General features: G+C 41.5%; 1 protein-coding gene across 18 annotated transcripts; it reads right to left on the reverse strand.

The window, feature by feature from the left end:
• Window positions 1-1,156: 1,156 nt before the first annotated feature.
• Window positions 1,157-27,029, reverse strand: LOC111070319 (electroneutral sodium bicarbonate exchanger 1). Of its 18 annotated transcripts, none has more exons than XM_022360758.2 (12): window positions 21,353-21,510; window positions 12,872-12,975; window positions 11,337-11,546; window positions 9,824-10,294; window positions 8,250-8,414; window positions 7,236-7,473; window positions 6,222-7,167; window positions 5,649-6,151; window positions 5,260-5,572; window positions 4,943-5,185; window positions 3,184-3,443; window positions 1,157-1,442 (listed from the first exon to the last, which is right to left on the reverse strand). In XM_022360758.2, exons 1-12 carry the CDS (start codon window positions 21,427-21,429, stop codon window positions 1,361-1,363), a joined length of 3,612 nt encoding a protein of 1,203 aa, XP_022216450.2. In that variant the 5' UTR covers window positions 21,430-21,510; the 3' UTR covers window positions 1,157-1,360. The 18 variants fall into 18 exon arrangements, with proteins under 18 accessions (XP_022216450.2, XP_022216458.2, XP_022216454.2 ...); XM_022360757.2 differs by lacking the exons at window positions 1,157-1,442; window positions 21,353-21,510 and adding exons at window positions 2,042-2,954; window positions 26,255-27,029; XM_022360752.2 differs by lacking the exon at window positions 1,157-1,442 and adding an exon at window positions 2,042-2,954 and having other exon boundaries at window positions 21,353-21,511.
• Window positions 27,030-27,473: the final 444 nt, after the last annotated feature.

Genomic DNA, 27,473 nt, shown 5'->3' on the forward strand with positions numbered 1-27,473 from the left:
GTGAGCATGTGGAATTAGTTAGTTCGAATTTCCAAATATACAATGCATTAGCAGATTTAGAAGACGTGCTTAGGAGGGCCATGGAAGCCGAAGCCAATAGTGTAGAAAATGCAGGTGAGGCAGGTGATGAGGCAATTGATGAGGAATTTAGAGCTTTATCGATTCCTGAAATAGGTTCTCAAATAAATGTTCTAAACTTGAATGACCAGGCAGCGGTCTCCCTTCTGTCGCGAGAGAGATGGAGAGATACTTCACACCCACTTCGATTGTTTGCTCAATCCGTCTGAATTTAATATTTTCTTCCATAATACGGAAAACTTGCTAACTGCTTCTGGTAGCAGTTAGCGATGTCTCTTCTGATGAGCTAATGTTCAAATCTTCTATTTTGTGCTTCGTTGAGGCTTTACTTACTCAAATGAAGCTTATAATATTCCTGGCTATTCCACAGCAGTGCGGTTAGACTGCACTACTCCACAAAATCGTACTTTTTTTTTCCTCAAGGATCCAAACCGACTTTTTAGCTAATAGATAGGGAGGCTTTAAAAGATTTCTTTTAGGAAGAATTATGGTTTTTTCTAATTTGTAATTTAAGGTTTTTGAAGAATTATTTAAGTTTGGTATTGATTTTTTTAATAGCTTTTTTCAGAGGTTGTGCTGGTTTTTTTTCCACATAACTGATTAATGACGATGGTTGTAATAGAACTTTGCTATTTTGCAAAAGATAATTAAACCAGCTAGAAGTTAAGCAAAAGTTCTGTGATTACAGTTTACCATCTGGGAAATATAAGGCATTGAAATGTAAAAAAATGAAAAGGAAGGCATTTTTTACGAAATTTTGACTTTAAAAACTCAGGATTGGCAGTTGGGCCCGCAACCGTTTGAATTAAAAAAAAAATTTTTTTGGCCCAGCCTAATATATATATATGTACATATTTATTTACTTATATATATACCGTGTGTACCGTAATCTGTCAACCTGCCAACAGCTGACAGTGCCAGCGAACGCAGGCCACCACTCGATAGAAACATCGATACAAATATCGTTACAAAAATATATGTAAAGTTGGCGCGCATTACAAATGTCGTTTCGAATCCTGTTCCCAATAAATATTGTCAAACGTCATTTTACACATTTATTATAGTGAATTGCATAGATTTAGGGAGGTATATCAGATTCAGTTTCAATTGTTTCTGCTTTGCCTCTTGATATGTAGCAATTTCAAGAATAATAGCCAACGCACTTGCGATATTCACATTACGGGACGGTTGGTAGAACATACACATAAGATATAGACAGATAATAGTTAGACACACAAATAATTGTTGTACTTGTATACAATTAGACACTAAAAAAATCATATTAAATCATTGACTCAAACGGATGTTTCTGTTGGTGTAAGATATCCACGCCACAATTGCTTCGACGTATCAAATTTTGTGTTCTGCAATAATGAAATTCAATTGTTAATAGTAGCTTATCGGTAATCACATAAACGTTAACTAGACTGGTAAATACAATTTAAGAGTATAGTATATGGATAATACATACATATACAGACATCAATCATAATGCAAATGAGGTTGGCCATGAGTTGTTTTTTTTTTTTTGGAAAACAGAGCTTGTGAAGATATCAAAAGTAAGTATGTATATATCATTGATGATAGCCATGATGGATTTTCTATTTTCACAAACTCTGATTCCATTTCTTAGTCTTGAGAGATGTCTGATTGATGCTTGATTCGTATTGATTGAATGGAAGACAGGCATAGGCATAGCTCGAATCTGGTGCTAGATGGTATGTATACACAGAGATAGAGTATAGAACACTATGTGCCACACGCAACACTCACAACTATGCACAAAATACACTGAAAGAAAAAGGAATAATGCATACCAAAAGTAATCAAATGAAATATACAGAATTTGGTTTAGGTTTTTATTTCTGTTTCGCTGTTTTTGCTTCTTTTTTGGTAATTGATGTATTTTCCACTTTAATATTTATTCAATAGTTATAGTTATATATTTTTTATATATTCATGTGTGTGTGTGTGTGATGGGTTGTGTTTATTTTTTGTGTGGGTAACTTAGGTTAAGGTATAAATTATAATACAAAGGTTTACAGCTCTCCACGTCTTGGCTAGAGTGCTAAATGAGTGGCTTTCTTCTTCTATAATCCCCACCCAAAAATGCACATCAGATCACAGCTCAACAAACTCCCCCTCCCCCCACGTAACACAGAATTAACCCAGCCAAAAGAGAAGCACGTACATGCATATAGGAAAAAATGGTTCTGCTTCGGTGGAACCGAAGTCTCGGGGACCTGTTCGATCCGATCAGTTTTTGTTTGTTTGGAATTGACAATCGTCGCTATAAAAAATCGCCTCAAAAGTGCATACGTGTAATGGTTTGGGTTACTACAATTATCATATTTATAAATAATACTTGTCTAACTTGTACCTGATCCCAAAAATCAAATGGATTTTGTTGGCTTCTGGGTACAGCTGAAAATCTTTACCAAAATGTTTCTGGTGAAAAAACTACTACTATATGTTGGATAAATAGAGGGAGTAAAGTGAAAAAAAATTCAGCGGAGACACCTGCCGAAACTGACTTTCCACTCTTTATAGAGACTATGATACTGCTACTATTTCTATGATGAACTATGAAATACTACATTGGATGTGTGTGTGTGTTTGAGTGTGTGCTATGTCCATTTTTTTGGTATAAAATTGTTTTCTGTTTCCTTAGACGATCTGATCTGATCGGCAGACCTTAGACGGGTGTTATATTGGCTGGATTCTGGCTGGCGAGCATGGATCCATCGAGTTTGGCTGCCGCCTCCTTGCAGTTGTTGATCTGTTGTGGATTCGTCGGATTGATGGTGACCTCGTTCTCATCCGCCTCGTGCATGGGTGACAGGCGTGGCGAGAGGACGGCGGCATTTGTTGTGGCACTGAAGAGAGGGTAGCATGTGGGGGGAATGCATAGACGAGCATGAATGATATTATAGTCGATAGATAGGTGGGGAGGTTGGAAAGCAGAAAGATAGATTTATATATACAAAAGATCGAGCAGAAGAGTGAAGAGTTCTAGCAGCTCATGATTGTATGCCTGAGTCTGAGTCTGAGTGTCTGATTCGCTTGGCACCCAGAGGGGACGGGACTCTCTACTTGAACACTTACTGATTGCCATTGATTTGACGAACTTTGACGGTCACCGGTATGATGAGCTGCTCGGAGATGCCATTCCCATCTTTGTTGATCTGCTGCCAGACTGTGGTGCGATTCACCGCCTCCTGGGGTATATTTATGCCCGGTCCATTGCCCGATCCCGGCTTGCCGCCAGAGAGAGGAATGTGTATGGTGGTTGGACCCGCACTATTGGGATTATAGTTGGCTCCTGTGGCAGTACCCGCCCCAGGCGGTTGCTGATGGTGATTATCCTTCAATATAAAATTTGCACATTTCCATAGTTTTGGTTCCAAAAAGAACTCACAGAAACAGAGTAAGAGATACAGATACAGGTAGAGTGAAATAGCTTGGGTGTAGGAGAGAAAGAGTGAAGAAAGGGTGATATACGTATTGTGTCTGTGTCGCCACTAGCACCACAGTAGAAATTTCCCCATAAGCGAACGGACACACTGTCATTCGCTGATGTGAATGTTCTGCTAATGGAACTGCGGTGTGGTACTACGAGTATTAAACGTAAAGCCAATATTCTGCTGGTGAGTGTTGTACAGGTGAGGTGTATCCGTGTTCAATCTACGAGCCAATGGGTGTGTAAAATTTTCTTTTATGCCAAATTTTTCAGTTTATTTTTTGGGTGTTTTTTTTGTTTGTTTTTACTTTTAAAATTTACATCAATTTCGCTACAAATATGTGGGGAGGTTTTTGTGTTTTTTTTTTTTATCTCTGGCTAGTTTTTTGGGTCGGTTTTCGGTTAGTTACTGGGAACTTTTGATCCGATGATGACTATAAAATAACATAACAGGTTCCATTTAATACATTAAGGTACTTGTTGTACAGTGTAAACGTTTGCGCACAGCATGACTAACAATGGCTTATGGCTAGAATTTCATTTACATTTATAAATATCCTTCGTGTGTGTATATATATATATATGTATATATTGTATATATAGAGTAGGAGTAGTTTTTAGAGTAGGTTTCGGATAGATAACACATTTGATTGCACTACAAAAAACGACAGCATACCAAATTTCTCTTGTTTTTTTTTTCGTTTGGGATTAGCATTTACAGTTGAAATCAATTTGCGATTAGCAATTGGAATAGACGCAAAAATAATCGTACAAGTATATAAAAAAGCAAAATGCAAAAATATAGCTGCATGCCAAGATTTAAAATTAGAAAAAGTGGGTGGTAGGGGGTGGGCGGGGATAAACATTTACAAAATACTGTTAAAAACATGATAAAATAAAAAACATATAAAACAAAGTAGAGTATTATGCATGTACAAGTATATAGAGATATAGTTATAGTCGTGGAAATGAATCATTACCGACAAAATGCAATTTAAAAGAATGATATCTAAGAATAATTTAGTTTATAGAAATCGGCACCATCGAAACGGCTATCGTTCGTCGGTCATCGATGATCGATCGATGTTTTGTGCAACGGTTGCAACTGCAAACGCAAATGAAATGGGGCTGATCTGATCCGATCTGATCTCGTGGAGGTGTTTAGTTTCTATGACGGTGACTGTGGACTGTGCAAGTGCCAGTGACAGAGTGCGGGGTTTACTTTTTGAGGAGACTACTCTGTGCCTCAAACTCTTTTTCATTTGCATTTGAGCTGCTGCACTTGATCAGGCCAAGGCCGACGGCATTGCCAGCGCCAGCACCTTCAAGACCGGCCTTGGTATCGGCATTGGGCCTGCTGCGACCACCGCCGAAACAGGGTAAAAATTTCTGAACAAAGCCCACCTCAGCGTCCAATTGATGCAGATCGTCGGCGGCCGCTCGCTTCGTCATCTCCGGCATAATGTCGTCGAGGATCTTCAGCTCGCGACGCGTGAAAACCAGATCGAGGGCCTTGCGTATGCCAATCATCACCACCAGCATGAGGGGGAAGAGAATGGAGGTCTGCGAGAAGGATTTGATCAGCCAGAGTATGATCAGACAGGCCAGCTGTATGATGGTGAACAAATGAACTCGCTTGATGGGAACCTATCGAGGGGAAATCAATCAGTTAGTAACGTTAAGGGTATGCATAGAATATCTGTCTTAGTGATAGTGTTTACCTGTCGCAGGAACATGTAATCTGGCTGGTATTTGGCTGGCATGAACATGATCAATATGCGATCGAAGAACTGCAGACCCTTGAGCGAGGCCACGCCCATATAAAGGAATACACCGAACAGCACCGGCATGGGAATGTGACCGAGCAGCGGTGTCAGCAGCACAGAACCACCTATCGTCAGGAAGATCATGATGTGTGTCACACGCTGCTCGCGTACTCCCAGGAACTGTGGCTTCTCGCCAGGGGCCGAGCACTCCGATTCCAGTTTCAATGAATTCACATGGTTGATGCTCAAAACAGTGGCAGCCACGAACCTGGGGATACGATACAGATGGGTAAGGATCAAGGATCATTGATCGAATATATCGAATAGATAGAGAGAAATCTCACCATGGCAGACCCATCACACTGCAAATGGCAATAAGAATTGAGAGAACAAACAGATCCAAATGGTAGCCGCAGCCCTTCTTCAATTTGTTCTCCTTGCGATTGACAATCACAGCAGTGATCTGCTGATCCATGAAGATTAGAATGGTTCCCAGGAGAGCAGGGAACACGGCAATGATGGGCGACCACCAGGGATTCCTCTCGCTGAAAGGTGGAATGAGCCAACCCCTCGTGTCCAGCGTGGGCTTCAGCTCTGCAGGCACCTCCAGCTTCTGTGTGGGCACACCCAACGAGTAGTCGAAGAATGTCATGGCAAAGATGGCAATCAGCACGGAAAAGTCACTTATGTACTGGCGCACAGCCGAGGGGAAGAACAGGGCGTTCTTAAAATCCTTCAGAATGGTGGAAATGATGAAGGTGCCGGTGCACAGAACCACCGACATGAGGAAGACATTCTCGGTGGGTGGTGTACCACAGTCGCCACCAATCAGTGTGCCATTGTTCGGCTGAGGGGAAAAGTTAGTTGAGCTATAGACTGGAATTGGACATTTACAGTTGCCGTTAACGTTTCCTTACCTCACAATAATTCCAGTTGTATTTGGCATACTCCACAACACTGGCATTGCTACCTGGCGGCGGTATGCAAACACAATCGTATATGCCCTGATTGACGGGGAAATTCTTCCCGATGACCACCACATTCTCGATGGCCTTGTAGATGAAGATGAACGCAATCAGGGTGGCAAAGTTCTCCTCGGTGAAGCGGGTTATGTAGCAGACGAGAGCACTGGCATCTATCGCAGTCAGGACGATACAAATTCCGGACACCCACATTCCGATCCAGAACCGGAATGTCATATAATCCCATTGCATTTTAGTGCAAAACTCATAGATAATTGCCTCAAAGACCAGTACTGGACCGGTGGAACCCAATATTGTCAACGGCTGACCCGAAAAGATGCCATAGCCCATGCCACAGACGAACCCCGACACCAGACTCTCCATCGCTGCCATATGCTTGCCGGTGGCCTCCGACAAGAGGCCTCCGAACGTGATGATTGGCGAGAGGCAGGCAAAGTACAGGAAGATCCACGAAGCCACGCACTGCATGGAGAAAGCATCCCGATAGTCGCTCCAGTACCAGGGCAGCTTTCGCTTCACATCGTTGATCAGACCGCCAAAGAGACGACCTGTCCGTGAGAGACCAGACTCTTCCCTCAGTCTCGCCTCCTCCTCCTCCTCGTCGATCTCCTCCTTTGGCAGCTCTGGTGGTCGCTTGCGCACATCCTGCGAGGGTATGGCTGCTGGCGGTTCAATGCGAATTGTGGGATCCCACTCGCCAGGTGGCAAAACGGTGACCGCATCGAGGAACTCATCAACGCCGGCCAGAAGATGCTCTCGCTTGCGTGCCCGATAGGCCACCTCGTGGAAGATCTCATCCGACATCAGGGTAGCCATGGCTCGTCCAATCTCATGGAAATTGCTCTGACTACCAGGCGGTCCAAGCAAAATGAAGATGAATCTGCAGGGGGGGGAATGTATACTCTCTTTAGAATCTTTAGAAGAATTTAATGTAGAGGATGGCCATACCTTGTGGGCACTGGAACCTCTGTCAGATCACCCATGAGCGCTGCCTGGCTCAAGCGGATGAAACAGGAGAGGGTTCGCTCCAGAAAGTCCACTTCGCCAACCAGAATATTGCTGGCCTCCGCACCACGAGGGATCTTTCTCATAAAGTGTGTGTTGCCCTTGTGCTGCTGCTCGTTGAGCTCCGTGCCGCTGCTCGGACGTGCCATCGACTGGCTGCTGGGACTCTTCACCATATCCTCTGTGATCACCGGAAGATTTTGTGCGGTTCGCAAGTTTTTAGAATTAGATTTTTTCTCTGCATTAGTCGGGGGATTTTACACGGATTACGGTTTACGGTTTACGGTTTACACGGGTGCAAGAATCGGTTGTGGTTGAGATCGGTTTGGTTTTTTGTTTTTGTTTTTTGTTTTATTGGTGCAGGGTTTTCGTTGGAGGGTACGTGCGTTGATAGGTATTACAACAATAATAACAACAACAACAACATGTCGATCAACACGTTAAGAAACGGGCACAGTACAACAAATAAAACATACGAAAAAAGAAGTGCAAAAGATATATTTTGGATTAAAGATCAATCAATAATATATTCGCATAAAAGGTGCTGCAAGTAAATTCAAATTGAGTTCAAAGTATGATATATAAATAGGTGCCAAAAGCATGCATAAAAAAGTAGTAGATATTGGTTAGGTGATAAGCGTGCAGAGTGTGTGTTTGATCGGTTTGTACGAGTATTACGAGTATCTTCTACAGAACCATTTCCTTCTTCTTGGGGTAAACCTTCATGCATGGGGGAGGGTTTTAGATTTACAAAAAAACTATTTTTTTTACTACCAAACGAACATTAGATGTAGGAAGGATTATACATAGTATATGCAGTTGTATTCTTTTTAGAACCATTTTTAAAACCATTTCAAACAATTAACAGACACGTAAATTCAAACGGAAACTTTTAAACAGGAACAATTAACTTCAGTTCTTGAGTTGGGTTCGTTTTTTTTTATCGATTTTCTTTACCGAGCGTTCTGTTGCTGGGCTTTCCGGGCACTGCTAGAAAACGGCCCATGCCGCCGCCAGTGTTGGTTAGGCTCGCATTGCCATTGGTGCCAGGCGGTCCCGGTTCACTCGCCGCTAGAGATACCGGCGTGGTGGCCCCTAAAGCGTTTCCAGACTGTTCTTCCACTGGAAAATGTTTGGTTTTTTTTTTGATGGTTTTAGGTTTTAGGGGCATTACAAGTAGAAGAAGAATCTCTAGGATATCTAAGTATCTCGAATGTGCCTTTGGATCATCATTGATAATATATTCGATTGGAATCTTGGGAACCATTTTCGGTTTGGTTATTCATATTCTGTTTGCAATTGGAGTAAATTGTGTAGATAGACAGCACAAAAATGGGTGGTAATCATCATAGTAGAATAAAGAGCTTAATGAGCTTTAAAATTGGTAGGGGTATACGATTGCTATTGGAAGAGTAAAGTGAAGATCAAAGTTTGAAGTTTAAAGATTGAAGGAGTTGAAGGAGTAGAAGGAGTATAGTAAAATAGTAGATTGAGTTTCAGAGACAAGACATTATGATCGATAAACACAGCGTGCTCTTGAGATACGAGTAGTAGGTAGGTACAGTAAAAACCCTTTATGGGCTATAGAATCGGCTATTACTTGGTATTGATTGTGATTGTGATTGTCCTTGACCGCTGGATGGTGGCCTCTGTGGTTGATGCTGAGGCGATGCCCCAGCATGAAACCAGGTGGTGACACCAATGCCACCCAGATGCGTTGAGGCGTCAGCTGTTTTTGTTGTTGTTGTTGTTGGGATTTAAACAGGAGACGAACGGAGTAGCAAGAGCGTTGTTTTGGTTAACGTTGGACAACACTGGTTGTTCGCCTAGTGCTAGTGGCACCCCGACCCACTTAACTAAATGAATGATTTACTGATGGAATAATGCTTGAAATATGAGTGCCAAGGTGCTGTCTAAAGGATGTTCTTGAGAAGAGAGTCCTAAGTTTAGCTTGGTTCTGGCTGTGGTTCTGTTTTCTGATTGATTGTTTAGTGCAAGGCAACTGAAAAATATTATTGGCTTTCATCTATACAGAGAGAGAGAGAGAGAGAGAGACAGAGATGGAGATGGAGAGAGTGATTGAGTGATTGAGTGGGTTGGTGGATGGTGACGGGGGGAGTTTTCTAGTTATACGGCTATACCTGTGGGAACAGCGAGATAACAACCACGCTGATCCTTACTCGACACATGGACGGGTGTCGTCATGAGGGGCGTATGGCATCCATCCAGACCAGTTGACGAGCCATGCAGTGAGTACAGAGGATTGCTCTTGGCCAGGTCTGCTTTCGACCCGGTTCGATATAATGGTTTTGTTTTAGTATTAGTTTGGATGAGTGAAAACTTTTAGTAGCGCTCTAGGACACAACCTCATGACTCATGATGATTACTGAGTTGATTCAAGTGAATGTTGGTTGAATGATGTTGAATGATGGCTCACAGTGTAACACCAAACGAACGAGATGAGCTTAGAGTAACCTAATGATTCCTGCAAAGGATTCTGCGAATCCCATCTGTGTCCCCTTTATACTCACTTTTCGATGACGAATGGTTGCGCATATCGGCCAGGGATCGAATGATGGGTAGTCGCGTCTTCTTGGCATACTCGTGCTGATGCCTGTGGCGACGCAGCAGGGCATCCTTGACCTTGTCCTTGACGCCGGGGGGCAGGCTGCCGACACTGACCATCTGATCGCAGACCAGATCGGCCACCACCTCCAGATTGTGAGCCTCCATGTCCAGCATAACGGTGCCGTTGACCAGCAGGCGTCGCAGCTCGAACAGCGAGTGCAGGGATAGTGTGGCCACGTGGGGCTTGGACCACCGATTGCCGCCCTCCTCCACATCCTCCTCGAACTTGATCCAGCGCGCCGTCTCCTTCCACTCGATCTCGTCGCCCTCCTTCACCAGCATTCCCATTTCCGAGAACAAAGGATGCGATACATGTGTCCCATCGTCCACATCCTCGCCGAGTATGAATTGCACACGTTGTGCGGGCGGTGTAACTGTTGAGTTGAGTTTTGTATCCAAGCAACGGGAAACACAGAAGCACAGAGCAGATGAAAGAGAGTACAGGATTAGCGAGGACCTTTATTAGCGTAATAAACATTTATGTGGCTCCACTCCCACTGCCTCTGCCCACATCATTTATTTTATCATGTTCATCCTTGACCTTAGTCAGCCGCCTGCGTGTCCGGAAGCAGCAGCTAATTGGCGAAATAATTTTGCTCTGATCCGTAAAGGGAATTGCCCCGCTGACCAATGGCCATATGTCCTACTTATGTGCATGTCCCCTAGCTCCATACATGTCAGGATTGCGTGAGGTTTTTTTTGGGCAACGGGAATGCTCGCTTGAAGGTTTACTTGGGACAGGTTTGTGTGAAATTGTGGGGCTAAGCTAAGTTCCAGTCAGAGGCTTCGGAAATGGTAGAGTTTTTTTGGCGCCACTAAGGAACATTCACCAAGTGTTTCGAATGTTGTTGATTCGCTGTTAAATTCCCACTGACACGAACAAAGACTTTGAGAGAAGGTTCCGCTTATACTATGCCTAGTCCTAGTCCTTCTAATTTTAAACTGGATTATCATGCCGTTTCAACTCTTTAATTGCTTAAATATCCAACATTCATTCGGCTCAAATTTTTGCGTTTACAACTCCCCACATTGCTGCTCCCCCCATATTCAGTCCCTAAGCCAATCATCTGTCATTTCCATTATGCCAGTGATGAGATGTTCCAGCGTAGGGCTATAATTTGTGCCACCCCACCCCACCCCACCACCCTCACTGGATGTACCTCCTTCGCCTTCTCTGGGGTTTCCTGTAATTTGCAACAATTCTCAGGGCTTGCAAACTGATTGGTCGCATTTGTTGTCATTCCATTTCGTTCTCCATTCCTCTACATCATTCTTCAGCATCCATTTCGTAATTATATTTGCCGTTCACACAATGCACACACACGAATACGGGCATGGACACGTTCATGGACGCCACCCCATCCCCAAGGCCACAGGATGCCCGAGGCTGTAATAAAGCAAATTCTGGAACCCCACCTGGACGCTCCACTTCCTGTTGCTTCTCGCTGCCACTGTCCTTGCTAGAGACGCCACCTCCCATGCTGCCGGAGCCACCGCCGGATCCGCCGCCACCACCTCCGCCTCCGCCTCCTCCGGGACCGCTGTGATGATGCTTGCGGCGGCGCTGGGAATGGCGTCTGCCTCCTGGCACATGGACACCCACATAGACGGTGTGTGCGCGATGTCCTGTGGGCGAGAAGGAGAAGAAAGATGGATTCCAAATTTATTATTATTAATTGCAATTGAGTTTCGTAATTCTGTTAGCTTAAAGTGTCTTTTTTTTTTTTTTGTTTGCGATTTTCCTTTTTTTAAAACGTGTTTCGCATCACTTTCAATTAGAATCAAAGCTTAAAGTTCACTTTTTGGGTTTAATCTACTGATAAGACCAGTCATTTACTATACGTATAATTATAGACCGTCTGGCATGTGTTTTTCAATGAGAATTACGTGGGCGAGTCGTTAATTCATCGACAGAAGCCCAAACTGAGAAAGCCTACAGATAAATTTATGTTTATTACCTATTTCCCTTGATTTTTGTCCTCGGCTTTTAAAGCAATTTATTAGCTCATAGTCATTGCTCAGTTGACTAATTGTGATATCATCTGGTACTTGCCTTTGTAGTTTTTCATAAATTTAAATTAATTATACAGAGCACATTGTACGGGTCTAGTTAAATTATTTTCCAGTTATCTTCGAGTCACGCTACCCCCGGTCTTATATGGCTTACCCGTACTTGTGGGCGTTTTACTAAACATTTTTCTTGTTTAATGCAGTTTTTTTCAAATGCAACTTCTGACAGACTACAGTGGGGATTGCCACACATGGGAATATATTTAGGTAAAACAGAGTTTTTGTAATTAAACTCCAAGTAAAATAAATTTTTTCTGATGCTAAAAAATACTTTTTATTGCAACAAATTACAGAAAGAATTATTTATGATGGATTAAAAGCAAATGAAAACTCCTTCAGGAGATACAAATTCGACCTATTTTGTTTCTAGAAAAGTATAATACAATCTGCTCATGAAGTTAGAGGAATCTTAGAGAATAAATTTCTTTTGCCTATCAATTCTTTATCTCCGAAAACTTATCTTTTAACTTCTTTTAATTTAAACCCCTAATAACCAATTCTGCTTTATATTTACGAAATACAGACTGACATCTTCCATAATTAGTACATCAATCACGGAAAACATAAACATACATAGACAACCTCCATTGCCTATTAGAATCCAAGCTGAAGTTCCGGTTCTATCTGCAATATTTCTGACTTCCCCAAAATATCTTATAGCCCATTTCCACTTTACTGTTGACGTGGTGTTCGAAAATGTCAACTTGCAATTAACACGACGCAAATTTCTTGTTCCAAAACACCTTGATTTACGTCAAACGTGTGACTTGCGTCTGGTTCCACTAGTCAGCCATCGCTTTTTGGTGTAGGCTTGTACCAAAATGTTGCCATGGCTTGTGGAGTCAGGTCTTAACAAATTAAAAAATATGTAAGAAACTTACCCTCGAAATCGTTCTCTGTAAATTGTTGCGTAAAGTCCTCGCCACCGGTGCGCGGGTCCTTGGGCGCCTCATCGTCACCACTCGAGGAGTTCATGGTCCAGGGTCTGTCAAGAGAAAATGCATAAAAAGGGTCAGCAAAAGTGTCCGAATCTCGTAAAAGAAAATACAAATAATTCTTAATTATGGCACGAGTCTCCTATCAGGTGCTGAAGTGCTTGTTAATTAGTAGCATTTTTACCGCGGCCTCTAAAGCAGGCCCAGAAAATAACAGACCGCTCCTGAGTTGCATAGATAAATAGGTGCTTGTCAAACGCCTAATTGAAATGCGTTTATGAATCGAGACTGAGACGAGTGTAGAGACTGGTTCATGCGAGTATATACAAAATCGACATAAATTAAGGAGTACTTAGTGGTGTTTAGGTGTTGAATGCTGTGTAGATACCCTATCCAAGTGGGGAGAGGAAAATTCGAGCTAAGAATTGCTCGAAAGTATTTCAGATATGACTTTGAATTTGATTAATACTTTATTTTACATCGAATACCTCGTTTCATTCACACCCATCATTCTCCGGATACTAATTCCCAAAGCACACTCCCTACGCGATCCACCACCTTCTTACGAAGCTCCTCATACCCAATCGAAGAGCACAAGCAAAGCAGTATGAGCGACATCGAGTGTGGTGTCATTACCATGCTCATTGTCACAGTTTCAGGCACAGCGCCAGCACCCGTCCGAATCACTTGTCACAGCGAGTGCCACCCCCCACCCACCGATTCGATGGGCAAGCAACTTTTTTAGAATCACCCTGCCTGTCGGGCGGTCTGTCGTTGCATTTCAATTCCCCGTATCCATTTCTCAATTCACACAGATGAATAATATTTTATGAGCCATTGGCACATTTCGCTTTTACAGCAAGTGGATATTTGTTTTACTTTTGCGGCACCAAACAGTCAATGGCGAAATGGGAGTGTGCTGAGCTGCTTGATTGTATAATTTTGATAAATACACGTGCTTCAGTTTCTTAATTGCCATATGAATATGGATATTTACGAGTATTTGGCCGGCCAGCAGCAGATTTTACAAATGAATTCATTAGCATTTATTGTTGTTCCCTCTTTGCACTTGCGACTGACTCGTATTTTTCTTGGTCTTTGCTTTTCGTATTGGAACTGCACTTTAATTTGTGCGACGTGTTCCAGGTGTCATCTTCCATAAATGATCTAATGGTGGGCGTGCTTACACCGGCAGCGGGGGGACTCATTATAATGATATTTAGGAAGGGATTACATTGTTGCAATGTTTTGGTTATTACATCAATGAGAAGCAGCAATTCTTAATATAAATATACTTGGCTTCTCTTGTTTAAATTTCAATGTCGATTGGGTGGAGCTGGAATTCAGGTGAAACTTCTGTCAGTCACAGGCACTTTATCTGGGGTCTTAGTGTCTCCGAAATAATATTTTATCTGATAGCTAAACATTTTTCCTTGATGGAGAAGCTTTTTTGGGTCTAGAGTAGGGCTTCAGTGTGCTTAGGAGCTCAAGTAGGAACTTATATTAGATTCCTGAAATGTTTTTGACTTTTTGAATTTTTGGACACGAATGTTAAAAATCACATTTTCAGTTTTAGGTTATTTTAAAGATTAGAAAAGAGTGATGGAAAAATTTTCATTGCATAAAGGTTTATGTCTACATATATAGCCTATCATCTCGTACTGTCTTATCAGCCAGTCAGATGTTTAATCTGTATTATATAGAAATAAAATAAACCGACCGACAAACAGACTGAGAAGATTGACAGACAGACACACAGACAATCCAAGCTGTCTGCCATTTGTCGGTAAAAACTGGGTCCATCCAGAGCTTACCATGTGCGAAGCCACCTGTCGCCGCATTACTTCTGATATGTTTATCAGCAATGACTCAGAAAAAACAACGTAATTTGGGTTCCAATATAAACTTTATGGCTGGCATATATTGTGTCAACACACAAACGAATTCCTAGACAATTTGCACTTGGCATTGTTTAATTAAACGATCGTTAGTTGGTGTTGGTGTTAAAGCAAAGAAAGTCGGTAAAGGCGGCCTGGGTAAAGAAGTACTTGGAGATTATACATATGGCATATCTGGTGTCTGATACTATCGGCGAAGTACTCGCAAAGTTGTTTTTAACTATATTATATTTATGATTTTAATTGCTTACTTTACCAGAGGGTACGAAGGGGGTATTCTATAGACTTTATAGATCACATAAATACGTTTATTCTTGATAAGAAGATGCCAAAAAGCAATAGAGTCAGTTCTTATGGAAATATGTCTTAGTTTTCTAGTTTTCTTGATGAAACTGGGTTAAGTTTACGAATATTTTATTACTGAAAATTAATTGGAGTCACTAGGATCACTATATCTTTTGTATATCATAGGATTGACCATGAGGGATTTGCTAGAAAAGTGTTAAGTGTTAACTTGTAGCTGGGAGATATTTCTAAAGACATGCCCGTAAGAAAAGTAAAACACTTTTTCAATTTTCACTTTTAAACTAATCTTGAACAATTTAATAATATTATATCCCCCAAGATATATCCATTTAAGATATTAATATCTCTTGAATTAATGTTATTCCTTTGGAGTAGTGTAGGGTACTCAAAGCTTCGGCGAAGCCTCTCCTCCGTCGTCTTTTTCACTTGCCCTTGTGAAAAGGGAAACGCACAATAAAAACAGTTTCACAGCTGAATTGAAGCTTTTGAGATAAGCCGGGGGATGGAGATTTCTGTTCGAACTCAAACTTTGGACACTCTTGTCTGCACAGCACACTCTACAGAATCTTCCAGCGTACATTTTTCCATGATTCACTTTCACAGGAAACACTCTACCCAAGGAATTACTGCGATTACTTACAATTCGATGTATTCATTATTCTTGGCCATTACTTGTCGGCAGTTGGGGTCTTATCGGAGAGCCTTCTTCTTTCTGGAGCACACACTGGCACGATCGGAACCAACGGGACACTTTACAATATTTTGTATTTCTCTATTATTTCACACACGTCGCGATTATCAATAGATCGTGGGGGCCAAAGCAAATTCTGCGATAGCCGGAATATTGGGGAACAATAAATGTGCAGTACAATAAACGACAACAAATTTGTTGTGCTGTTCCGTTTTTTGTGTGTGGTGCGGTGCGTTGATTTCAATCTAATAAAGTTCTTATCGATTTGGATTATATATCGGATGCGAAGCCCCCGACCCGACTACGAGCCCAGGCGAATGCAGACTAACTAACTTTGCCGATCTTTAAACTGAAGCAACGGCGCTCGCTTAACCCTCTGCTGCGAGCGCAGTCGCCGCTGCGCGCTGCTGCTATCTGCTGCCAAGGGGTCTATTTACGAAAGGTGGTTGGCCCGGTCTTTGCATATTTTGTTCATAATTTATTCTGGGCATTCCACTAGATGTGTAAATGTATCCAATGTACTCAGTATTGGGTCGGATATGTGACAGATGGAATATGAATACCTATGTTAAGAGCGGGTGAGCGCGGGCTTTTCAAAAGCCTCACCTCTTTTTTATACACCTTGAAGAGCCGTTGATAAACGCAAGCAGCGAAGTTGTCAGCACAGTGGGGCCTATGGAGCACGAGCACGAGCACAAGCACGAGTGATAGCAGCGAGAGGGGGTGTGCCAACGGGTGCGGAGATAGTGTAAGCTGGTGCCAAAGTGCGGACCTGCTGGACAAAATGTGTTTTTAAACGCCAATTTCCCATCTAAACTCATCTTTATCAATGGGTTTTTTTTTTGAATTCTTATCAAGGGACAGTGCTTTGAAAAACAGTTTGCCAAAAGTGAATTTCAATGGTTTATGAAAAGATTAGTTGATTTTTTTATGCCCACACTGATAGCAGCAGTCGGTTGACGAAACTGGCGGCCCCACCACACAGTCGTATATTAATTAAACCATCATGTTTTCGGCATGTAATTAACTATTATTAAGCCAAATCAACAGAAATTCGTCTGTTCTCTGACAAATTCTGTCTGACTTCGAGAGCTTTTCACATTGAGTGGAATTGTGCCTAGTGGCTAGGCTAGTGACTAGCCTTTTGTTTTGCTGACTAATGAATTTCCATAAACATTTTATTGTCGAAAAATTCGTATGTATATCTGCCATGCATACATAGTATATAGGTATTTATATTTTGCATATGTGAGGGGGGGGGAACTATTCTGTGCGACCCGTATAATTTTGTTTATTTTCTGCTTTGTTTTGTGTGTTTCTTGATGACGAAAATAATCAAATCTCTCAATATGTTGGAGCCCTTGAATTGAAAATTGAATGTAGGGCAGTGGGTGTCGTATAAAAACCACTCGTAGAAAGAATGTTTGTAATATTTAACTTTGAAAAGGTAGTCAAACGACTTTAAGTGATTTACTATTGTTTCGATTTTAAATTGATTAGTTTACGATTGTTATTATTGCTGCTAAAAATGTATCTTGGGTCTTAGCTGTGATTTATTGTGATTTAATTTATTTATCTTTGGTTATTAGCAAATAATTCGTCATAATTTAAAACCGAGCTGAATACGTGATACAACTGCTGATAAAAATAATACCGGTTATTTACTTCTTTACTTTTTTTTATATTTATTATTAATGAATAATCAAATATGCAGCATGTACGTTTGCAGTTCTACAATCAATAAAATATTTTTAAACTAATTAAAACGTTCTCTAATGGCTCCAATTAAATTAAAGTTGAACCCTTTAGCAAAAATTTCCTTTGAGATCTTTTTGTACAACATTTTGTGTATTTTTCTACTCATTTTGTTCAGCATTTTTTTCTACAAATTTTGTTAATTTGTCTCTCTCTTTTTCCATCAAACCCTACGCCAACGCCATTCGGTCGCATTTTAAATTGCTTTGGTCGCCAAATGTCTGCTTGAAGGGCCCGTCGCTCTAAGCATTGTAATTAATTATTCAAATTTATTCAATGACCAAAAAGTGTTGCTCTGCATTGTTCAACAGCTGTTTCAACAAACTGAAATCAAAACAAAACAAAACTGGAAAACAGTATAGAAAAAATAATAATGATATCTGAAAAGTTTTGCGTGTTTGGAAACTAGAAATTATTTTAATTCAATTTGTGGATGCTAATGTTTTTGTTGTTGCCTTTGGATGTGGTAACAACGACAACTGCGACTGCAAGGCGAACGTTACCGGTGAGAACCAGTAAGAGCCAAACGGTTCGAGTTTTAAGCCAAGAAAATACTCTGGCGCAACCACAGAGACAAAGAGAGAAGGAGATTGACAGAGAGAGAGACTTCTCTATAATTAGACGGGGGTTTTATGATTAATTTATAACAGATTCAGGCTCTTTAAAATACGTCCGAAGCTGATGATTATTTTGTTTGTTTGTCCCTCTGTTATGATCTTTCAGCGAATTCTGGGAAACGAGATGCGTCGAATCAGATTTCATTGTTAATAAATCTATTTTCTTGATCCCTGAATAATTAACATCAATAAGTGCGTTGACAAAATTCTGAATGAATCCAGAATGGAGGTTAATTAAGTTTACGTTGGGCTCCATTGACCGGCCAGGCCGCATATAGCCCCGTCTCTGGATCGCACATCGATAAAGATCTTCCCGCGCTCTTCCACATATACGTCAACCTTTGCAAAACCAAAATGTCTTAACTAATCTTAAGCTTTTGATTGCACGTCATGGAAATTGTGTCATAAACAAGATTTGGTCTTATTTTGTCAGGGTTTGGACCTTATCTAGTGCCCACTCGAGTCACCCTGACAACTAAATTGTTTAATAAACGTAACTCTTGTCGATAAACCTCGATCCTTATCAACGATCGCAGCCAGTCAGCGCGTCACTTTAACCACTCGAGTGGCCACTCGATAAGTTCTCCCGTTCACTTTTAATTGGCAAACCTTATCGCCTTACTTGCAGTCTAGATTGGTTGCCACACACATAAAATATATAGCTGGTATATATACATATCTGTCCCATGGCATGTGGTTGGGGATTATTTACTTGATCTGTTTATGGCCTGGCAAAAATTCTTTGACACCTTTCTGCCCAGATTTTTATGACCACTCTAATGCGAGTTTAAATATGTATTAATCATGATATGATGATAGTTCTGTATGGGCACTATTCAGTTATATGCAGTTGGTCTATTGCTCCTAGTTGGTTTCGTGTATTGCTGGTTTTTTTATGATTATATTCTGCTGACAGAATATTCATCATGTTTATGATAAGTGCGGCTTTGTGGCCCTGTAGATGTTAATTATTATGGGATCTGGGAGTGGCTTTAAAATGGTAAAAGATGTAACTCTTTTGTTCATTTAATAAAAATCTATATAATCTTTAAACATTCCACAAGAAATGACTGTTCATCAATTTAAAATTACTTTCATTTTAGTCCACGACTTAGCCCCTAATCATTCTTTAAGCTCTTCATCTTACTTTCCTTTTACTTTTACGACTTTTCCACATAGTTGACCTTCCATGAGCATATCTTGGACCTCACAAAAATGCCTCAACAACAAATCAAGGTCATTGGGAGTTGTGTATGAATTCCTCAGGGCAGACAGACAGTCGTTCATTCCTGCTGGACCCCTAGTCGGCCCCATATCACTGCTCCCACTGTCACTACTGTCCTGTCATGTCCTGCCACTGCCATTCCCATTAGGTTCCCTCCGAATAGTGCTCCATGACAGCCGGCAGTCGTGTGAAAATGTTTGCTTGCTGCTCTGCTGGGGCTGATGTCATTTTGGCCATCCGATTCCATTTTTATTGTCTTTCAGGGCCAGGCATTTTGTGTGTGTGTGCAAAAGATAGGAGGAGCAGAGAGTTAACTTTTCGCAGGAATGGGCATGGGTATGAATGGGCGAATATTTGTGAAAGAAATTAACAAATTTTCAAAGAAAATTATAGTACACCAGAGGAGAGGTTAGAGTGGGCTAAGACTGGGGTTAAGGTAGGTTCTTGAGGCGTAGTGCCGGTGTGAAATGTTACCTCGGGCGCAATATGCCGCGAGCCGCTCGAGACATCCGCTGCATGCGGAAGTGACACATAAATATAACAAAGTGTAGGGGTTGCTAGTGGGGAAATGGGATCAATGTCCCCAATGAAGCGAGAATGAGGCAAGCAAAACACAGAAGGCAGGGTAAAAGAGCGGCAAAAGAGAGAGAGAACAAGAGGACCAATTGCAGGCACTTTGAGCTTAAGAGAGTTGGGTTTTCCCTGCTCAAACTATGTTTTTCTCTCGTTCTATAACACTCTCAATATTGCTCTCTTTCTGTTGCATGTTGTATGTATTTTTTTTGCTTATCGAACGTTTCACCCCCTCCACCCACACACTGCTTATCACAACAAACACCCAGCAAACAGACAAAGAAGAGATAAACACAAAGACAGGCCCGTGGAGGACCTCTAGCACGCATCATTCTCCACGTTGTATCTCCCACATGCACTTGACATGTTGTTGACCCAGTCAGACGAAACGGCAGACAAGACAAAACAAAACACAATTCCCAGCCACAACCTCAGCAAACAAAATAGAAAGTAAGCAAACCACATCTCAAAGAATCTTGCCGCCCCCCCCCTTCCATATCTCGCAGAATACCCAAAGTTGCTCAGCCTCTTCTTCAATAAGTCATCACAGATAATAATATCCCAGACCAGACTGACTGTTCCGCAAACGTTCTAATCATAATTTCTTGACTATATATTTCAGATAGATCAAATACGAGTAGGAATAGTAGACCCTAGTCTCCTCTCTATTATATTGTATGGACCTCGCCGATGTGCGTGTGGAAGTGAATTGAAATTTGAATTGAAGTTGGAAATTTGCTGTAGAATTGCCGTTCTCCATTGTCATATAATTGGGGGCAGTAATACTTGATTCGCCGCGAGATTACCATCTTTACAGAACTTGATTATGGTTTGTATTGTGATTTCATTTGGCCTCTCTATTAGCTCGGCTTCGCATTGCATTGTGCGAGGTCTTTTGAGTCGTAGTAGGAAATATTTTCGGGTACATAAATACTCGTGGACATTTCCTATACAAAAGTTAAAAGAATAGGAAAGTTTATGGATTGCTGCCGAATATTCACTTAACTATGGAAAACATTACATAAATAAAAGATGAGATGATAGATGTAACAAGTAAAATATTGGGATAAGGAGACATAGAGGAAATTTAGGCACTACTTGACGAGTCTCAAATCAATCAAAATCCCTAAAGATCCATAGCAAACAGAGTTAAGTGTAAACTCCTTTTTCTTATGTGCTTTTAAATATTTTCGAACAATCATCCCCAAGCAAACAAAGAGCTTTCCTTTCCTTGAATCCCATCCATCCCCCACTACATATTTCTCTACACCCACACTTTTGACTCCCCCCCTGGTATTTGAGTATCAATTCAATTTCCTTGATATAAAATATAATTTGGAAACAGGAAGTTGTGCATTTTACCTGCTGCTATCTGTGGCTATGACTCTGGGCAATCGGCCATGTCCGTGGATGTGTTTCAGATGCGCCTGCTGTGGCATCCTGTGGCTGGATACCAGTTTTCTCCACAGGAAAAAAAGGGGTGGTGCAAATGGTATTGGTTGCCAAAAAAGTGTCTAACTTCTTTGTTTCTGCTTTGATGTTGGGTGTGGGTGGGTTAACAAAGACGAATTTGGACGGCGGGGCGTGGGTTAATGACACCAGAGTCAAGGCAGGAGGGCCTTTTGAGAGCGGTTTGAAGCAGGCTGGCAGGCGACTATCATTGGTCACCAAATAAATCACAATTAACTTTTCGGTTTCACAAAACTCTCTGTAGATATGTATTTTCAGGGATATATATATTTTCCGACTATATATACGAGTATCCGTATTTTCTCTGAGCCGTTTCCCGGTTCTGATATCCTCCACGGTTTGAGTCGCGCCGCAGACTAATCCGGCCGGCAGTTCCCACAAAAGTTTGGAGCTCTATTTCTCTCTCTTTCGGCTGTGTGGTTCTGTGGAGCTGCATCTCGAGTGCACTCTTTGGCTCTCTTAGCTGCTGCACTCATTTAAATGAAGAGCAAATTCTCTTCGGGAGCTGCTCTTTGGAATTCTCGGGTGCTTAACACGATTGGAATTTGCGGCATTTCATGTTATCATTCTATTATGAGCACGTTGCATGTTTGATGAGGGCGGGATAAGGGCGGAAGGAGGAGGTGCCTCCTGGCTGAAACTGTGGCTCCAGAGACAGATATAAAGAGGGAGGGCCTGTTGGCCATGTCAATTTAATTCTGTGTGGAAATTCGCTTTCGTCGCACAGCACCAACTCAATATGTGACGATTTTCCGGTGCAAGAAGGGCAGCAGCAGCTTTCCATGCAAATTTTATTTTGGTTTTTGCTAGAGTGCAAATTCAATTAATTCTGAACGGTGCTTGTCCTTCCAGAGATGGCAGTTCTGATATTGAATTCAATTACACTAATGCGAAAACCTTGATTTAGTTTTTGCAGAGAAAACTAAGCAGTTTGCCATTGAATGGGGTTTGGTTAAAGCTTTATAATCTAATCTAAAATCTAGGGTTTAGCTTAAAGTAAACCTTCAAATGTTGGATATCTTGCTCAGATTTCTTTATCAAATTCCCGCTAGTCCCCGCTGTCGTGGCGTAAGGAGTCAAAGCTATCGAAAAGTCTACGACGTCAGCAGTAGATTTAGAAGAGTTTTAGAGACGATCGGGGGCACCATTAAAGATGCCACCATCAGAGAAGCCAGGGAATGCCATGGATCTTTGCTAATGCCTCTTCCACTGGCATCTTTACTGTGTACTCCAGTGGTCTAGGGTATCGCAAACAAGCCAAGAATGTCATCCGAGACCACAGTTCTTTGAATATGTCATTCATATTCAGAATCACAGGTGGCGAATGGTTTGCTTATGGTATGTAAATTTTGCATTGCGAATCAATTTGCTGTGGCTTGGGGAATGTGCTCGGGTGTATGGGGGATTTAAAAAATATAAGCAGATTTTTCAGTTGCATTTTGGATTTGCGCACGGGTGTAAACCCTATATTGTTAATTTTAAAAATAAATATGAAATATTATTTTACTACTAGAGTATTTATTAGCTATTATTTAATGGCCGGTCTCTAGCTCCTGGGAAATGCAGAAACTATTTAAGACAGACTGTAACAATTATCATTAGTTTCTATTTTGTCGTCTAAAATTGTTGTTGAGATTTGGTTACGCTTTAAAGTTTGAAAGTGTAAAGTGTATATCCCACGGATTTATCTTGTATATCTTAAAAAATATACAGAATTGAAAAAAGTATTTGAAAGGTTTTAGTCCCAAAGAAAAGTACATATCTTTCAATTCTTAGGTTATATTGTAATCCTTCCCATTAAAGTCTTCCCTATACCCATTAAAGTCTTCCATTTATTTTCTCTACTTTTTTTCGCTACCCCAATCGTTCCCCTTGACTTTTCAGCATTTCATTTGGGCCTCAATTCGCTGGAAATTCGCGCACAACGGATATGAGGAGAACTGTAACAGTTTTCGAACTAACCACGTGCATACAGCTTACATGAGGAAAATGACATGAAAGAGGAAATGTGTAGCGAAGGGAAAATGTGTGTCGTAGGGTAGTGGCGAAAGAGGCCGGACGGACAAACGGACGGAAGGACGGACGGACTCGTGCCTCTGTCAAGTGTAAATGAAATTTTCCAATTTTGTTGTAAATGAAAACAAAATATTGTTGTTGCTATTGATTTTTGTTTGTCATCCCTCATACGCCAACACATCTCCTCTCTCCTGCTCCCGCCTCCGATGCGGTTAAATAGTGTCATATGAGAGGTTTTGAGATGGTCTAGAAGGGGACACTCGTGTTGGTTGTGTGTTTTGCATTTTGTGGGTAAGGTCGCGTTGAAAGTGTCGCAAAATGGGATGACAACAGAGCGCCATAGTATCTAGTTCCTTGATGGGACTATCATATACGTATGTGTGTGTGTATGTCACGCAACTCTCAGAAGCTCTCAGGCGTCACTGGGTCATTAAAGCAGGCACTGTCCCAATATAGTCAAGGATTTATGCCTGAGACACGAATCTATTTGCTCGGAAAGGTTAAAGAAAATCAAGCATATCACTCCTTATTAAGATTGAAGCATGGAGTTTCTCTAATCAAATTTCTAGCGATGCTTCATCCAGCTATTCATTGGAAATATGCAGATTTCGTTATAGAATTTCATTCTATTGAATGAAAGCGAATTTCGGGGAAAACAAGTGTACCAAAAACAAATGCAAATATAATTTGAATCGCCTGCTGAAATTACCTTTTGTCCGTGCGACATGCGGCAATTCAATCGAAGTTCATTAACATATTCATATCAGAAAGGTAAATAAATGTACATACATACATGTGTACATATGTAGATAAGTATGTGCATGAAAAGTACAATCGAATGATGGATGGATGGATGGATACGGGAAATATTGTACCTGCCATGAGTGACTGCCATATTTCCATTGATATCGATTACATCACAAAATGTGTGCTTCTAAAGAATTTGCTTGTATTTTCAAAGAATCAGCTGTTTGAACACTTATTTATTTAAACGAAAATACTTCTACTTCCGAACTCCAGATAATCGTCAGTTTGGGTCTGATATTAAATAACCAATGAGTGAAAGTTTTTCAATTTCATTTAGTTAATTGTCCAACTTGTCTCTAAATGTTCCTGCCATCTAATTAGTGCGCCATCAAAGCCCAAAGTTGTAACCGGGTTGAGTCTTGATTTTCACTACGCAAACTTTTCCTAACCAGGTGTTGTTACAGAGAATTTCATTAAAACTTGGTAGTAAAACAATCGTTAAATATGCCCCCAGTACTTTGATGCACATTTTTCCGTCTAGCATAGGTATCTGTAATGTACTTTAGCTATTTCCAATGAACAGGTTTTCTTTTGCTCTGTTTCCAATCATACTCAAATTTCCTCTTACTGGAAATACCATATTTTCATTTAGTCATCAGCTGGATATATGCATGTACTTAGAAGGACTCACGCTGCCACTTGACATTCGCGTACCTGGGACCAAAATTTTAATTACCCTCAGCCCCACTCAGCTTTAGGTTTCAGTATGCATTACCATCCAAGCTAATTACAAAGCGACCTCCTTAGACCTCCACCCGGGGATCCGACTTAAGGCTTAAGATTGCTTACATCTGGAATGAATTGGATTAGATGGCAGCAGCCTCTTTGGGCTCCAACGATACAATCGATTCCTGCCTTCGCGCTGCCCTCAATGTTGGGGGGCGTTTGATATAGGTTCGTTCCACTGTGAAAATATCCATCGATTATGTAACGGCATTTGGTGCTGACTTTTATTTTACGGTTTTGTGCTCCTCCCCAATCCCGACCTACGCAGTGACACATTTTGTTTGTAATCGCTGGGAACATGTACGCTGTTTTGTTTCGCTTTTGTTTTCGTACACCACACCACACCACATCACATGTCTATTATGTAAAATAGTTGTGTGAATAGTCAGCAGTATACGTAGTGCAGGTGGCTTTCAGTGGAGAGCCCTGCTAATGGTCATTAGCTTATGCCATTCCCCGATGGCAGCGATTAAACTTTGGCTGTGAGTTGTTTGTTTAGTTGGCCAGGCCGAAAAGTGCTTAAACGGAAACCTACATATAACACGAATATGATATCGGAGGTGTTTGCTTGAACCATCTGAAGTGAGTCTATTGGCGGGCTAAGCGAATGGCTGCCGATTGCCTTGAATAAACATTCAGTCAGTCAGTCCGTCATAAGAGGGGTGGCATATAACCCGGATATTGAAAAAGAAAATCAATGTAGGGCAATAAATTATTCAAGAATCTATTAAGTGGGTTCTATTTGAACTGCTAGTACCAGGAAAGTAGCCAGTGTTCTCCTTGTGGGCACAAACCCTATATTAAATGAAACCTTTTGACATTTTTTCATATTTTGAGTATGATAAATCTGTTCCAATTACACCCCATAGTTCGAACGTACTAAAGAACTATGCCTAAAGTAGATTTTCGTTAAGTTAGATTAAGATTAAGGTGGGCGATACGAGTATTTGTTTGACAGCTTTTCCTGTACCCTACCCACAAAGCAATTTGGCAACGCTCTCCAAAAATGGCAGCAGCAAATTGGCCAAACCAGGGAGGCTGGGCCTGCTTTAAGTATCCTGGCCACAAGCCAGAAATGGTTAGGTTAAAGTTAACGAACCACCCACCACATACCCAGGCAATATCCCAACTTCTTTTGGATCAGAATTCGAATTATGACAACAAGAGGGAAAAGCAGGGAGCCTCTGAGTACATTTCTAGTACAGTTCTATCCACGAATCTTAGTGTGTGGATTCAGTTACTTACCGTTGGGAAGCGCAAAGAAGGTGAATGCAAGGAGGAAGCCCTCGATGGCAGGCAGTCTGCCTACTGACCCAGTTACTGCGACTGGCTAGTGGTGTGTTACTGGTGGCTGTACTGCCACTCTTGCTGCCTCTGAGTGACCTCTTAAATGCTCGTTAACGTTTCGCTTTCGGTTATCTTGAGTTTGGTTTTTGGTTAGACTAAAGCTGTAGATGATGCCCTCTAGTCGGTGGTTCTGGGGGTTACTTTGGCAGTGTGTTTTCTGCTACCGAATCGCATGGATTACGCGTTATGATTGCGGCGCAACAATAGAGCGTTGGGTGTCGTTGGGATATTTATTTTTAAATTCTTTATCGATTTGTATGGCTGGGGGCGGCTGCGTTCACACCCTTTTTCTTTGCTCAATCAGTTAGCTCCATTTACCTGAGCCCCCGCCAACTCATTAGCATCGGCCGACAAGCACATTTTTGATTAACTACGGGCTATACGAGTACGAACACCGGACTCTATCTAAATATAAATCGGAGACTTGGGGACACTTTCGTTTTGCGGTTACTTTGGGGTATAGTTAAATGCACTTTAGTTAATTCTCACTTATGTTTGCCTAGGGATTGTTTAAAAATTGATTTGGTTAATTGGCTTGGGTTTCGTATTTGAGGTTTTCCCTTTTTCGCATCGGAAGCAGATTTTCCCTTTTTTTTTTTTGCAGTTTTCCCTCGACTCTCCGCCACCGCGCAGCGCACGAATAGAACAGAATAGGAAAACACGTCCGCACTCGAGAAAGGAGAACCTACAATTCAGTACACGGTCGTGCAGCGACAGCCAGCAGGGCGAATAAGTCTCGGCTCCATGGTATAGTTGATAGGGTGGGAAAAACTCAGCCGCAGGCCTCTTTTGACGGCGACCTAATGGTAGCTTTGCATGAGAGATAAGCGAAGGAGAGAGAGCAGGGCAGAGAGAGTCTACCTTAGGTCACTTGAAGAGTGACATGCCCATACCCTCTCGGATTGTTTGCCATGGGCTCGCCTGCACCCCCGCGTCAACCGTATACAGCGCGGTTTCTCTCTCTTCCAGTATGGCATAACACGCTTTCGGCTCTCTGTTTTACCAAGTATTTTGGCGCTTCTACACTCTGTCGGTTCCCTGCTCTCTTGGCGTCGTCGCGCAGCGCTGTCCTGTCTGTGACATTTACAATGTCAGGAGCCCCCAAATCAAAGAGTAC

This window comes from Drosophila obscura, unplaced genomic scaffold, assembly GCF_018151105.1.
Source record: "Drosophila obscura isolate BZ-5 IFL unplaced genomic scaffold, ASM1815110v1 contig_14, whole genome shotgun sequence".
NCBI lineage: Eukaryota > Metazoa > Arthropoda > Insecta > Diptera > Drosophilidae > Drosophila > Drosophila obscura.

What these genes read in the sequence shown, in the direction of transcription:
- LOC111070319 (XM_022360752.2), bottom strand. Translation starts at nt 21,429, where the DNA reads ATGCCACAGCAGGCGCATCTGAAACACATCCACGGACATGGCCGATTG. An exon ending in CAACCATTCGTCATCGAAAA is followed by an intron (nt 8,415 to 9,823) that starts GTGAGTATAAAG and finishes AACATTTTCCAG; the next exon opens with TGGAAGAACAGTCTGGAAAC. An exon ending in CGTCAAATCAATGGCAATCA is followed by an intron (nt 2,955 to 3,183) that starts GTAAGTGTTCAA and finishes CCCTCTCTTCAG; the next exon opens with TGCCACAACAAATGCCGCCG.